The sequence below is a fragment of the Bombus huntii genome, chromosome 6 (assembly GCF_024542735.1).
Source record: "Bombus huntii isolate Logan2020A chromosome 6, iyBomHunt1.1, whole genome shotgun sequence".
Taxonomy (NCBI): Eukaryota; Metazoa; Arthropoda; class Insecta; order Hymenoptera; family Apidae; genus Bombus; species Bombus huntii.
In genome coordinates, this window is record NC_066243.1 from 9,195,521 (window position 1) to 9,209,322 (window position 13,802).

General features: G+C 32.8%; 2 protein-coding genes across 2 annotated transcripts; one reads left to right on the forward strand and one right to left on the reverse strand.

Moving 5' to 3' along the window:
- Positions 1-12: 12 nt before the first annotated feature.
- Positions 13-9,490, forward strand: LOC126866321 (nucleoprotein TPR). Its single transcript, XM_050619750.1, has 16 exons — positions 13-332; positions 609-771; positions 863-1,084; positions 1,164-1,723; positions 1,790-2,181; positions 2,260-2,519; positions 2,593-3,122; positions 3,202-3,726; positions 3,812-4,284; positions 4,367-4,813; positions 4,900-6,900; positions 6,980-7,390; positions 7,472-7,837; positions 7,915-8,098; positions 8,259-8,582; positions 8,659-9,490. The coding sequence occupies exons 1-16, from the start codon at positions 161-163 to the stop codon at positions 8,769-8,771; spliced, it is 7,143 nt and encodes a 2,380-aa protein (XP_050475707.1). The 5' UTR covers positions 13-160; the 3' UTR covers positions 8,772-9,490.
- LOC126866348 (uncharacterized) lies at positions 9,286-13,798 on the reverse strand. The gene has a single exon (XM_050619813.1). It carries the CDS (start codon positions 11,214-11,216, stop codon positions 10,722-10,724), a length of 495 nt encoding a protein of 164 aa, XP_050475770.1. The 5' UTR covers positions 11,217-13,798; the 3' UTR covers positions 9,286-10,721.
- Positions 13,799-13,802: the final 4 nt, after the last annotated feature.

A 13,802-nucleotide genomic window follows, 5' to 3' on the forward strand; every position in this document is an offset into this window, starting at 1 on the left:
TCCGCGTCAGTTCGATAAAAGACATAGTGATTTACAGGGAGAAAGGTGATATACATTGAATGTTTGATCAAATGTGTCTTCGATCGAGCCTAATTATTAATAAGGTATTAACTCATCATTGAAGAAAGATTTTCTTGATTGAGCAATATCGAACGAAAAGATGGAGAAAACAGAAGAGAACGAACATAATGTGTTGAGAGAAGTTTTAACTGAAGAAGAATTAACGCAAGTTCCTGACTCACTTGCAAAAAAGCTTAGTGCTTATTTCAATGAAAAATTCGAACAGTATATTACAGCAAAAGCAGTTTTTGAAACTAACAGAAAAAATTTTGGTAAGTTTAAATTGAATTTTATATTTTTTATTACTATAACGGTTGACTAGTTTATTTACACAAAGGAGATAACCTCTCCATTGGAATGTGCCGCATTCATTAAATAGTTTACATTAAATATCTTATTACATATATAAAAGAAACTTTGCTATAAAAAACTTGATGGCCAATTTTATTATTTAATTATATGTATATTACAAAGTCTTTATTTTTGTAATATTAATGAAATTGGGTTATTAAAAATGAACAAAATTTTTATTTTTGAAATTTTATTAGACCAAACTTTAGATAAACTACAAAAGGATTTAACAGAAGAAAAATCAGACTCTGAAGAATGTAAGGGAAAACTTGAATTGGCAGAAAAATATACTACTGAACTACAAACTAGTTTAGATCAAACTAAAGGTGAAATACAAAAACTACAGGAGACTGTTAAAAGGTACATGTTGTTTATGTGTTGTTATAAGAAAGTATTATTATATATGCACAATACATATGATTATAATAATTAATTATTTAATTATTTACAGATTAGAAAAAGAAAATGGTGATTTGCGTCGCCATAGAGATACAGTTGTGGATGAAAGGGATGCATTACAATTACAAGTTGAAAGGCGAGATAGAGAAATTGAGAGAATGCATACTGAACTATCTTCTCTGGGTACTCAATTGCGAAATGCTGTTGCTGCAAAATGTCAAGCTTTAGCAGAAACAGAAGAAATTCGAAGTCTTGATATGACCCTTGAATTCAAGTATGTATTTAGATAATAAATATTTCATAATGGACTCAAATCTTCACAAAATTTTAATATGTTATTTGAAATATTTTAGAGAAAAACGTTTAGAACAAGAAAGGACTCTTTTATCACAGCAAATGGCTAGTCTTGAAGAAGAATTGGCAAAGAGAATGTCAGAATTACAGTCAACAAGAGCAGAAGCTTCTGCACGAGCGCTCTTAACAGATACACGTTTGGCACAACGTGATGAAGAATTGCGTATTGCGAATGAAGCAACAGCACAGTTACGAGAATTATACACATCTCTTCAACGACGCTGCGATGAACTATCTCAAAAATTAGAAGAACAACGTACACACGAAATTTCTATGCATGCTTCTTATCGAGAAGAAATTGGTGCTCAGACTAGATTAGCAGATCTTTATAAAGGCATGGCAGATGAAGCAAATGCAAAAGCTGAGGAATTTAGTAATGCAGTTAAAGAACTTCAGGAATTACTAGAACATGCTACTGAACAGTATGGAACGCTAGAGACAACACATAATCAACTTCAGTTACAACATAAGCAAGAGTTAGTAGAAAAAGAACAGAAGATAGATGAGCTTTCAAAAGAATTAAATCATGCAAATGAGTTATTGAAAAATATTAAACAAGGTAATTAGTTTATTGTTATCTTTGTAGAATCTTATTTGTCTAATAATCATACAATTCTTTTAACAGAACGGCTAGATCAAGCTGTTGAACAGCTTGCACCTACAGCAGCTATAGCTAGTCGGGTGCTTAGGAAAGGCTTAAGCCTTACTCAAATTTATACGCAATTAGTAGATGTAACAAATGAGTTGACTTCAGAACGAGAAGAAAATGGACGTCTAAAATCACAAATGGACATCATTTTACGTGAATTAGAAGAGAAGGCTCCTGTTTTACAACAACAACGTGAAGATTATGAAACCGCTATGGCAAATATTGGTACATTAACATCAAGATTAGATGAACTTTTAGTAGAAAATCATAGACTACAAGAAACAACTGATGAAGCAAATCGCATTGCTAAGCACCATACTAAAGAAAATCAAAGGTTAAAAACAGAAGTATCAGATTTAGCTAGACAGGTAAGCAATTAAAGCTAGATATGCTTATATATTTTTGAGTATATAATGAAATTTGTATGCAATATTTGCTATTTTTAGGTATGCTTCCTTTTAAAAGAAGTCCAAGAGAGTAGAACTAGTGCAGCTGTTGATACAAATGAATTTTCAATGGATATGGATAATCTTGCTTCATCTGAAATCATTAGTAAAAAGCTTGTTACTTTTAAAGATATTGAAGAATTACAAGAAAATAATCAGAAGTTATTATCAATAGTTCGTACATTATCATCAAGACAAGAAGAAATAGAAAGAGCAACAGATGAAATAAATTCTGGCGAAATGAAAGAAAAATTAGAGAGGTCTGTAATTGTACTAAAATGTATTACAATAATGTTTGATTTCATTTATTTTAGTTTTCCATAATTATAATAGGTACCTAGAACAATTGGAAGACATGCAAGCTGCTCAAGACAGACAAGCCAAGATGTTAGAAGGTCTTTTACGACAACGGGACATGTATAAAAATATGTATCAGCAATGTTTAAAGCAGGCAAATGTAACAGAAAAAAAAGAACTATCTATGACACAAGAAGAAGAAGAAGGGAGAGAAATTAATGGAGTAAAACCTGTTAAAGATGAAGTGGCTACTATTACTCAAGATGATGTTAATAGAGAAAAAGAATTGCAAAAACAATTGACAGAAACTGAAACTAAATTGAAACAGATTACAGATGATTATGAAACATACAAAAAAGAGAGGGCAGCCCATGAACGAATGTTAGGAGAGGAAGTAGAAAGGCTTAGAAAAGAAGCAGAAGCTCATTCAGACAGATGTTGCAGATTAAAAGCGCAGTTAGATTCGGCTAATGATAGATTTAATCTTTTACAACCAAATGTTGCTTCTTATAAGTCTCAAATAAAAGTTCTTGAAGAGAAATGTTTAAATTACAATGTGACAATTGGTATGAAATATTTGTTGTGTTCACAGATATTGTGTTAAAAAAGTATTAATAACTATTGATAAGTTGTTTCTTTTTATAGGCAAACATGAGCAAAGCTTAATGATTTTAAAAGATGAAGCTTTGGCAGCTCAAACGCGACTATCTCGTGCTGAAGTACAATTAGAAAACTTACGTCGATCTCTTTCAATTTTAAGTGATTCTGAAAGTCGCCTTATGAAAGAACGTGAAACATATCAGAGAGAACGTCAAACGCAAGCTTTATTGCGAGCAGACGTTGAATCTATTAAAGCAAGTTTGGAACGGGTTCAGGCTGAGGGTCAATTACGTGCTGAACAGCGTCTAGATGATGCTACAAGAGAATGTGCCGCTTTAAGACGTCGTTTGCAGGAAGAACAAGATCGATTTAGAGAATTATCTGCACATTTAGAAAAACAACTTACTACAGCTCAAGAAAGATTAACCGAAGAACGTAATATAACCGAACAAATTCGCATAGAATTGGAACAAGCTCGTCAATCTGATTCTCAAAATGTACAACGTATAGAAGAACTTAATACGAAACTAAGACAAGCTGCTACTCATTCAATATCTAAACCTTTCACTGGTACGTGTGAAATACAGAGTTAAATTTTCATTTATTTAATTAGAGGTAATTATAAATAAAATTCTGTGCATATTTAAACTTGCAGGTGATGAACATCCTGTAAAGAGATTAAAAGAACTTGAAATGCAACTTACGACGATACAAGCAGAAGCAAAATCTTTATCCGAACAACTAAAAAGTGCACGGCAGCAAAGCCAACAATATTGCGACATTGCAGAAAGTGCAGAAGCTCAATTAAGGGAGGTAACGGCGCAACATAATAAATGTAAAGAAGAATTAGAAACTGCTTTAAAAGAAGCGCGTGTAGAAATAATATCCCTTCAAAAGAAAGTTCAAGAATTAGTAGAAGAATTAGCAAAAGTTTCTAATGGTCAACAAGAAACTGATTCAGAATTAAGAGAAAAGTTAGCTGATGCAGAGAGAAGACTTGAAGAGTTAGATGAAGTTAAAGGAGAATTGGAAATTGTAAAAGGTGATTTACATAATGCTTCAGTATCAGTTAAAGAAGCGGAAGAGAAGTATGCTAGAGAAATGGTATTGCATTCAACAGATTTGCAGGTAAACATAATCATCACTTCATTTATGCAAATAAATAAAATACAGAATGTAATGTAATTCTTTGTTATCGCCTCATTTATAGATATTAGCGAAATTGAAAGAAGATGCCCAAACAGTAGAACAAAAGATAGCAAGCTTAACTCAAGAAAGAAATGCAGCTACAGAAGCTTTAAATCTTGAGAGAGAAGCTTGTCAAGAAAGAGAGAAAAGATTACATGAAGAAATCCAAGAAATGCAACAAAGAATATCAGATCTGGATGCACAAAATGCTATTTTGCATACTCAAATTCAAGAATTAAGTGACAAGACTGCAATCATGCATAGCCAACAATCAAAGATAGCTGAACAGGGAAGTCCTGATACTAGTTTGGAAGCAATGAATCGTAGCTTTAGTGGACTTGAAGATGATTCCAAATCTGCTGAACAGTTATTAAAAGTAATGAAATATCTAAGACGTGAAAAAGATTTAGCTGTAGCAAAATTTGATGTTCTAAGAGCAGAAAATCTTAGATTGAAATCACAAGTGGAAGTTAGTATCCAAATTTCCTTACTAAAATTTTAATTTGTATAACTTTTTAATGCAATGTAACTGTTAATACTTTTTCATTAATTTAGGTTATGGAAAAAAGATTAAAGGAAACAGAAGCTGCCCTTAATTCGGAAAGAGAAAAGTCTGAAATTGATGTAGTAACAACATCTAAACACGCAGAGCTATTGCGGAAAGTTGAAACTTTAAATGCCATCACAGATTCCAATAGAATCCTAAGAGAGGAAAGAGATAGTTTAAGTGCAAAAGTTTCAGAGCTTACCGCAAAAGTTGCAGCACTTTCTGAAGAAGTAGTACCACTTCGAGCTACATCACGAGATTTACAAGCGAAGACTGAAGCCTTATTACAAGAAAATACAAGTCTTAAAGGAGAAGCAACTAGATGGAGACAAAGAGCTAATACATTAGTAGAAAGGGCGAACAAAACAAGTCCGGAAGATTGGCGTAGATTGCAAACTGAAAGGGAAAATCTTAGTAAACTGCTCACATCTGAACGTGAAACACATGCTAAACGTGCGGAAGAATTAAATCAATTGAAAACAGAAAAGGGTGTATTAGAAGAACAGCTATCACTACTCCAGAAACAAGTACAAACTCAGGGAGAAGAAATTCAAAAAGCATCTGAAGAGGCACGTAAATTGGGTCAAGACTTAAACGAAGCTCTTGCTGATTCTTCTTTGAAAGCTAAGGATTTAGTAACATTAAGAAAAGAGCTTGGTGATAAAGAAGTAGTCTTGAATGACATAAAGAATAAAGAGATTCAAATAAGAAAAATAGCGAAAAAATACAAGACTCAATTTGAAGAACTGGCGAAAACAGTAGAAGAAGAAAAGAGTAAATCTGAAGAGTCTCGAATGTCGGCTGGTACTTCTGGAAATGAAGATGTTGGTCGTATATCTCAAGAACGTGAAGATCAATTACGAGAAGAAGGCAGGCAAGAATTGCGTCAAGCAAATCTAGAATTAACATCAAAGGTTGATGAATTATCTCGTCAAATGATAGTTGTACAAAATGAAGCAGAATCGTTAAAGAAAGAGATCGATACGATGAACAGGACACGCGTTGAGAAAGAAGAACGTGTTAGACGAGCATTAACGACGGCAAGAACTGAGCTCATGCGGCTAAGAGAATCAAAGAAAATTTGCGAAAAGGAATTAATTGACTTAAAAGCTAAAGTCGAAGCTGGTGCTACCGAATCAGATACTGCTGAACATGATGCTAGACTTGCAGCACTTAAATCTCAAATGGAAAGTAGAATCTCTCGTTTGGAACATGAAAAGTCAGAAATCCAAGCAGAAAAAGAAACTCTTGTACAAAGAGTAACTCAACTACAGCGACAAGTAGCTGGTGTTAGTGGAATTAGTGCCACTACGGAACCACCAACGGCTAATATTAAACCTATGTCTGCTCGCGCTGAAACTCCATTAGCGAGTATTCGACCTATGAGTGTAGTAGTACAGTCTAGAACAGCTGCCGTTTTACCCACAACTGCAAGTGCACCAGTAATGGTTGCACCTCATCAACAGCAACAGCCACAGCAACAGGTGGTGCATACTACTGAAACGAGTTCGCCAACTAGTAGCCTTCCAGATTTTCAACCAGCTAGTACTAGTAGTAGTTCATCGCAGACAGCGCCAAATACTTTACGACAACTCGTTGTTCAACCACAATTAAGTGAATCAGCAGAATCAACGCAAAGGGAAGACCCAGAAAGTGCAGAAACACTTAGTGTACAACAACAGCAATGTCAACAACAACAACAGCAACAACAGCAGCAGACTGTTGCACTAGTTAGTCCAAGAGTGGAACAACAACAACAACAGCAACAAGCTGCTGTCAGTGATCAACAGCAGACTGTAGCTAGCAGTTCTACTCAGTCAGTAAGCACATCGCAAGCTTCGACAGGCCATAAACGTCCTAGAGCTCTTGATTCGACAGCATCAGGGTCTGGAATTGTTGAAGGTGTAGATCATAGTAGGCAGGAGCAAGTGCTTAGTCCCAAATCTAAACGGTCTAGACAAGAAATGTCATCTACTGCTAGTGCAAGCGCTTCAGAGGTCGAGTACCAGGTGAATTTAAATAATAAAAGTGTAGGAAATATTAAACAATAATTAAATATTTAGAATGATGTACTTATTTAATTTTTAGGTACCAACATCAAGCCAACGAGATCAAGATGAAGAAGTAGAAGAAGGCTGTGTCGTTGTAGTAGATTGCGACGAAGGTGAAGGAGGTGGTAATCATCAGACTCAGGAAGAAGAAGAATTTGATAATGACGCATATGAAGAAATGGAAGAAGAAGAAGAGATACCTTATGAAGTGGAAGTAGAAGTGGAAAGAGATAATAATGAAGTTGAAATTATAATGGGAGAAGATTCTACAAGTGTAGAAGTTCCTAGACAAGCACAAGTAACAGTACCTACGAATCAACAGCAACAACAGTCGGAAGCAATTAGTAGTGCTGAACCAACAGGAGAACCACCTACATCGTTCGGAACTCGATCTTCACGTGGAATTGCGCCAATGCCTAGACAACAACAACAACAACATCTTCTCTTGGTATATATTCATTTTTATATACAAAGATAAGGGAATAGAAAGACGGAAATAAAGCATCTCTTTTAATGAAATGAATTTTAGCCGCAACAAGGATATGAAGATGGTGGCGATGATAGCATAGTGCCAAGTACTCCGACTTTATTCGTACCACGTCGAGGAGACGGATTTGGAGAAGCTGTAAGTTCACCTCAAGTTCCCCAAGGACGTTTTACGTTTGGAGATTCGTCTGCACCAACAACAGCATCATCGACTCCTTCGTTATCAACTCCTTCTGGATCAGCAACTCGAACGATATTTGGGTCATCTAGTTCTGGTGTAGCACAAGTAATTCAAGAAAGCATGGATGATACGCGAATGGATCTTGCTCAATTAGAAGATGGTGGTACTGGTCGTAGTGTACCTACTACTCCTTTACAAGTTTCACCAGCCGCTGATTTACCACCTTCGGTATAAGAATAATTAAATATTTTTATATAACATTGTAGCATTTCATTTTGTCATGTAATTAAACGACGTACTTCTAGACAAGTAGTGGACCTTCAGAAGAACAGGAAACTCCAGTTTCAGTAACACCGGTATCAGTAACAGGTACTACTGATGTTACTGAGGAGCCTACAATACCAAGTATTCGTGTACTTGGTGTTGACGATCAACAACATAATCAAACTGAAATGATTACAGAATCTATTAGCACGACGCCAACTGAAGGTAATTATAAGCTAATTATATTATATAAGGTAATATTAAGGTAAGGTAATATATTATATTATATATAAGGTAATTATAAGCTAATAATAAGTTAATATCAATCAAAATTCTAAATAATTGCATATTACTAAATAAATAAATTATAAATAATTACATGTAGGTATGAGCTCAGAAGGTGAAAAACGTACAGATGAAACTGGTCCTTTAATCTCTGGGGATGATGATGCAGTAGATACAGGCGAAGGAACTGAAGAACCAGGAAGTGATATAGTGGAAGATGAAGTAGAAGAAAGTCGTGAAGCGGAAGCGTCTCCATCCAGTAATACTCGGCAAAGGGCAATGGCAGCAGCTAATGCTGCAGCTGCAGCAAATGGTGCTAGAGGAGCTACGGCACGACGATCGGCAAGATCGCAAGATCGATTTAGAACGCGTGGTAGTCGACCTACACCTATTGTATGGGAAAGTCAACAACCTGGCGGTAGAGGTAAATGCAATCGTAAATGATAAATTTTGAAATAAGAATATATTTTCCTAATGTAAACATTTGGTGTGTTTCAAAGGACAAAGCGTAATGCGAGGACACGCAACAAGGGGAGCAAATAGTGAAACAGGAAGAGGACGTGGAACAAGAGGCCGGCGAATGCGATCTAAATATTCATATGCGCGATTCTAAAATTAAATAATTTTGTATACGAACTCATGCGGAAACTTTGACGTTGTTGTCTTTGCAAACGAACGGTGTAAGAAATGTTGACTATTAATATATCGACCTTCAAGACAAGGATACTTTTACTTAGCATTAAACAATATGTTTGTTGTACAGATACATTTGTCGATGTAACATTTGTTATACCTAAACTTAAATGAAACTATGATATAAGTCTTATAATGGCAGTATATATCTACCTTTTCAAATGGGAACTATATGAAATTAAAAACGTAATGTCGATTTCTAATTCTTCGGAATCTAAGGTAACATTCCTTTATTGAGGCTAAGAAATTAAATTAAAACGAAACAGCATTTAGGGTGTTTTGTTTATGTATTCTTGGAACTGACTTTTATATAATTATTATTCAAATTTCATATAATATTGATGTGGTTCATAGTACAAATGTATTTATGCAAAATATTTTGTACAAGACGTATATCATGAATTCATGTGCTGAGTTTCATAAATTACACAATGTTCGTCATAAATATTTTATTAAAAATGTTCGACAAGACATGTAACAAGTATTTTATTTTATATAAGTGCATTGCTTTTTTTGTATTTTACAAATTTAAGTATGAATTCTACTATCTTTTTCAACAGTCCTATAAGTAAGCATTAGAGACATATATTTACATATTATGTTTCAACTTCCAACTATCAATAAATAATATAAAATATCTATCTAAGTTTTATTTGTATACTTATGGTATCTGCTTAAATAGAATTTGACATTTATTATGAAATTTACTATTAGAATAAATAAAAGGTATTTATTACGTTCCACACACAGAAGATGTGTAATAATACAATATATTTTATACATCAGTCTCTTGTGTAGTTTAGTCGTATTTTAAAATAGCATTATTAATTAATACTTTTTCAGTATTCAAATATCTTGTATTGTTTGCAAAAACTTACACATAACGAGTGAATTAAAAAAATATGGCAAATATGTATAAATACTGGAGATATAATTGATTAATAAATATCAGTTTTACATGTTTTACAATACAATTAAAACGAAATCTATCAGTACTATGATTTCGATGTTACTACTATATAAATATGATAATATCACAATAATGAATATTAAACCCCTCTTCTAAAAGAGTCAGAGTGATTTCTAAAATAATAATACACTTTGGTCCCCTTTATTTCTTTTTAATATTGTTAAAAATAATTGTAAGATAGAGCACGAAATATGACTAGTTACATAAATAATTAATTTTTGTCTATTATTTTCGTATAGTGAGTTACATATAGTCAGTTATGTATGATATTATCTGAATATTTTCAATGAAGTCAATTTAATTTTACTTCTTTCTTTGTTTTTCGTTTGTGGTTTGAAAAAACAACGAAAAACTTTAATGTCTTATGCTTTGAAAATTGACTTAAATGAAAATTAACTTCATCATTTACTTTTTAATTGTTATAGAACGCCTACTTTTCTTAATTAAATCCATAATATTTCTGATAATGGGAAAGTAGAAGTTTGCTATAAATATGAATAGATCGTCAAATTTTTTCACTTCCTGAGAAGTTGTATAAATTCGTTGCGTAGCAGAACTAATAATATACATACATATATATATATATATATATTTTTTAAAACAGGTGTCCATCAACTATTCTATGATAATTTGATGTTGGAGAGACAATCATCACGTTGTTGGGCTGTATGCCAAGTTTCTGTGCACATAGCATCAGACACGTTTACACTAAACGTTTCCGAACTAAACCGGTAAATTAAAGTAAACTAACTCAAACAAAATAAAAACTTTAACATTCTTAATTACATATTTTGATTCATTAACAATCTTTTCTATAAATCAATACTGTGTGTTATATTTACAATTTGTTATGCAAAAGTCACTTATTTTGAAACGTCTCTCTTTAGTCTATCTGATTAACTAATTTGAAATTAAAGTTACGTTAGGCTGCTGATGCTCTAGTCGATACCGATCACTGATTCTGGTCATTTCACAGGAACATTGACCATGCTGTTCCACGCTGATCCATTGTCGTCTGTTATTAGTCCTGTTATTAGTTTCGTAACTCATTACCTCAATTTCAATTTCTTCATAATAGATCGCTGATTGTACAGGTAGACAACTCATATCTGAATTCATGCAGCATCCGGAGTGTCCGTCACATCGCTTTACGACAATATAAACAGGCTGAATGGTACTCTCCCCAGGATTCTGATGTACGTTTTGCATCAAGTCTCTCAGATGGTACGCTCGAAATTGTGGTTTTTTACAAACAAACATGCTGGACGTTTTCACTGCTTCAGATAAAGTAATCTTATTGCTATTTACCGCCGTTGATCGCACCATGTTGTCCAAAGCCAATAGGATGAGTATCATTAACTCCAATAGGAAAGTCCTCAATGACCTATTTTTCATGCCTTGTATCTGTTAATTTATACTATAATTTTTATTGAATAATGTATGTTGTATCACTATGATTATCTTTACACACACAGTTTGGGCAAATTGAAAGATTCAATTTGAATCTCACTGAAGATCACGTTCATAAATTCAAATTTTACGGCGCGATACTTGGTGAACGCGTTTGAGATGTGTCTTCTCTAGCCAAATTACACGAACCACTGATATGTAGTCGTATCAAGAGGCATCCAACTGAGACTTTCCTGCTGCCAGAAGTGTATTTATACATGGAAGAGCTTGCACACACTTCACGCAAGGTATACACGCATCGTTACATTCATGCACACGTAAAATCTGATATCCTACAATTCTGCGGTAACATTTACTCATGCATTCCTTAAACCACTCAAAATATCCCGATGCATGGGAATTGTCACACTTTCTATCGTATGCGTCATGGATTCCATCCTGGAATATGCCTTAAAGCTTAATACAGTGATGTTAAATTTTTAAAATACTATAATACACAATAATGTAATATACAATAAGGAAATCATCATTTTATAACTATTTTTCAATTTAACATATTCTTCAGACTTAAATTCACACAATAAACTCTTATAATTTGCTACTCTCTTCGACATATTTGTCAATGCGATCGACTAACTTTCCGATAAGAGGATGTACGCGCTTATATCAAAGTCGAACTTCGACTTTTCTTTTATTGGTATGTTACTTGAGCAAGCTATCACTCATATACATATGAAACTTTTAATACACATTCAACAAATTCATTTCGGACAAGCTATTCATAACTCAATGGACAATCAATGATGTAAGTAAGATTGTAATAATTGAGGGAGTCACTTTTTTTTATTGAAGTTTACAAAGATGTGGTAAGCTTTTACTTATAAGTAAAATTGACTCATATTAATATGATTCATTGAAAGTCGAGTACAATAAATAATTGAGAAATATGCGGTTGTGTTACATCTTCCTATCTTCTACCTCCTACTATTTTCCTCATTGTTTCATAAAAAAATCTCCAGTCGATATATTAAAGGCAGGTTGTAAACTATGGTTCTGAGATTTCAAGGAACATTAATTTCTCTTATAATTTGAGACTTTTCCACAAACAAAACTGCTAGAATGATGTTTCGCGGTCGAATATTTGTTGCAAAGGAAGAATTGAAGTGGTCATTTTCTCGCAACGACCCCTTTGAAATATAGTTTTAAGTTGTTGGTGCAAGGTATGTTCAAGGTATGCGATGCACTCAACTGTATAAATACTTGCTTATTCTTAAGATATCTCTGAATTTACAAAATATATTTTTTATTTATCTATCTTGATCTTCATTTTTTATTAAAAAAAATAATAATACACAGAAAATTGAGATAAATTGTATATATTGATTCTAATAAAACAGGTGAAGTATTCAAAATTACTTTCGATAAGAATGTATTAGCTATTTCCTCTTTCATAAAATGTATTCTGCATTATCCAATTCATTAGATATATTTTTTGTGTAAATTTCGTTTATGTACATTTCGTCTGTTAAAATATAATTATGCTGATTGTAACGAACAGAACAAATTAAATAAAACAAGTTTTTTCCTGTTTTTCCGCATGAGATCTATTCGTGTATATAAATATGTAACTGTTATTTAGATATTTATTTATTCTCGCGAAGTTACGCGATTATTTTACCATTCGTTATATTATATAAAGATATACATCAATATGATAATTAAATTCAATCGACTATACATACTGTTCCATTTACACACGTGAAGAGTAATACATTGACTTTGCAATTATTCTCAATGAACTCTTATCTCTGGACTATGTTTGATAAAAGACCAATGATACTAAGAATAGAAACGCAATAGAGATACAAAGAATAGAAAAGAGACAAAAAGTTTGCTTGATTGAATAAAATTTTTATGAAATCAGAAACTATTTAATCTTCAAATATAAGCACTATACCGAGTACATTTACTTTCTGATCGCGGATATAAGTACATGAATCATCAGTCAACCATCATTTCAAATTTCCAAATGGTTACTTGTAAGAGAGTAGAAATTCGTTTGTATCTTATTTTGACAATTCGCCATACAATTAATTTTCTCCCAGTTTTCTGTTTTATATTTTATAAAAGCCTCTTATATGCTTCGTACATATATACTTGTCCTCATCTTATTCTTCATAATAATTGCTTTTTATTCATATTTTTATTGATTAATCTATTTACTGGTACAGAAAGAACATCTTTCTTAAGAGGTATTAATGTATTTACTACGACATTATAATTTCAGTTATAAGAGATATAATTAATAACAAAATTGTGGGTGTGACGATTAGTAATTTCACGGATTCATTTGACGTAACGGGATAGCCCTCATAGTGCAAATAAAAATAAAATATATAATGAACGTGTTAGTGCTAGAAGTCACGTAATTCAATAAATATCAATTCTTAAATGAGATTAAAATAATCAACTAGGAAATTTTGATTATGTAAGGAGAAAATAAGAATAAAGGAACTAAAACAATATTTTTTTAAAAAAGCACAATAAAATTTCTAATAATGCTATTTTTTA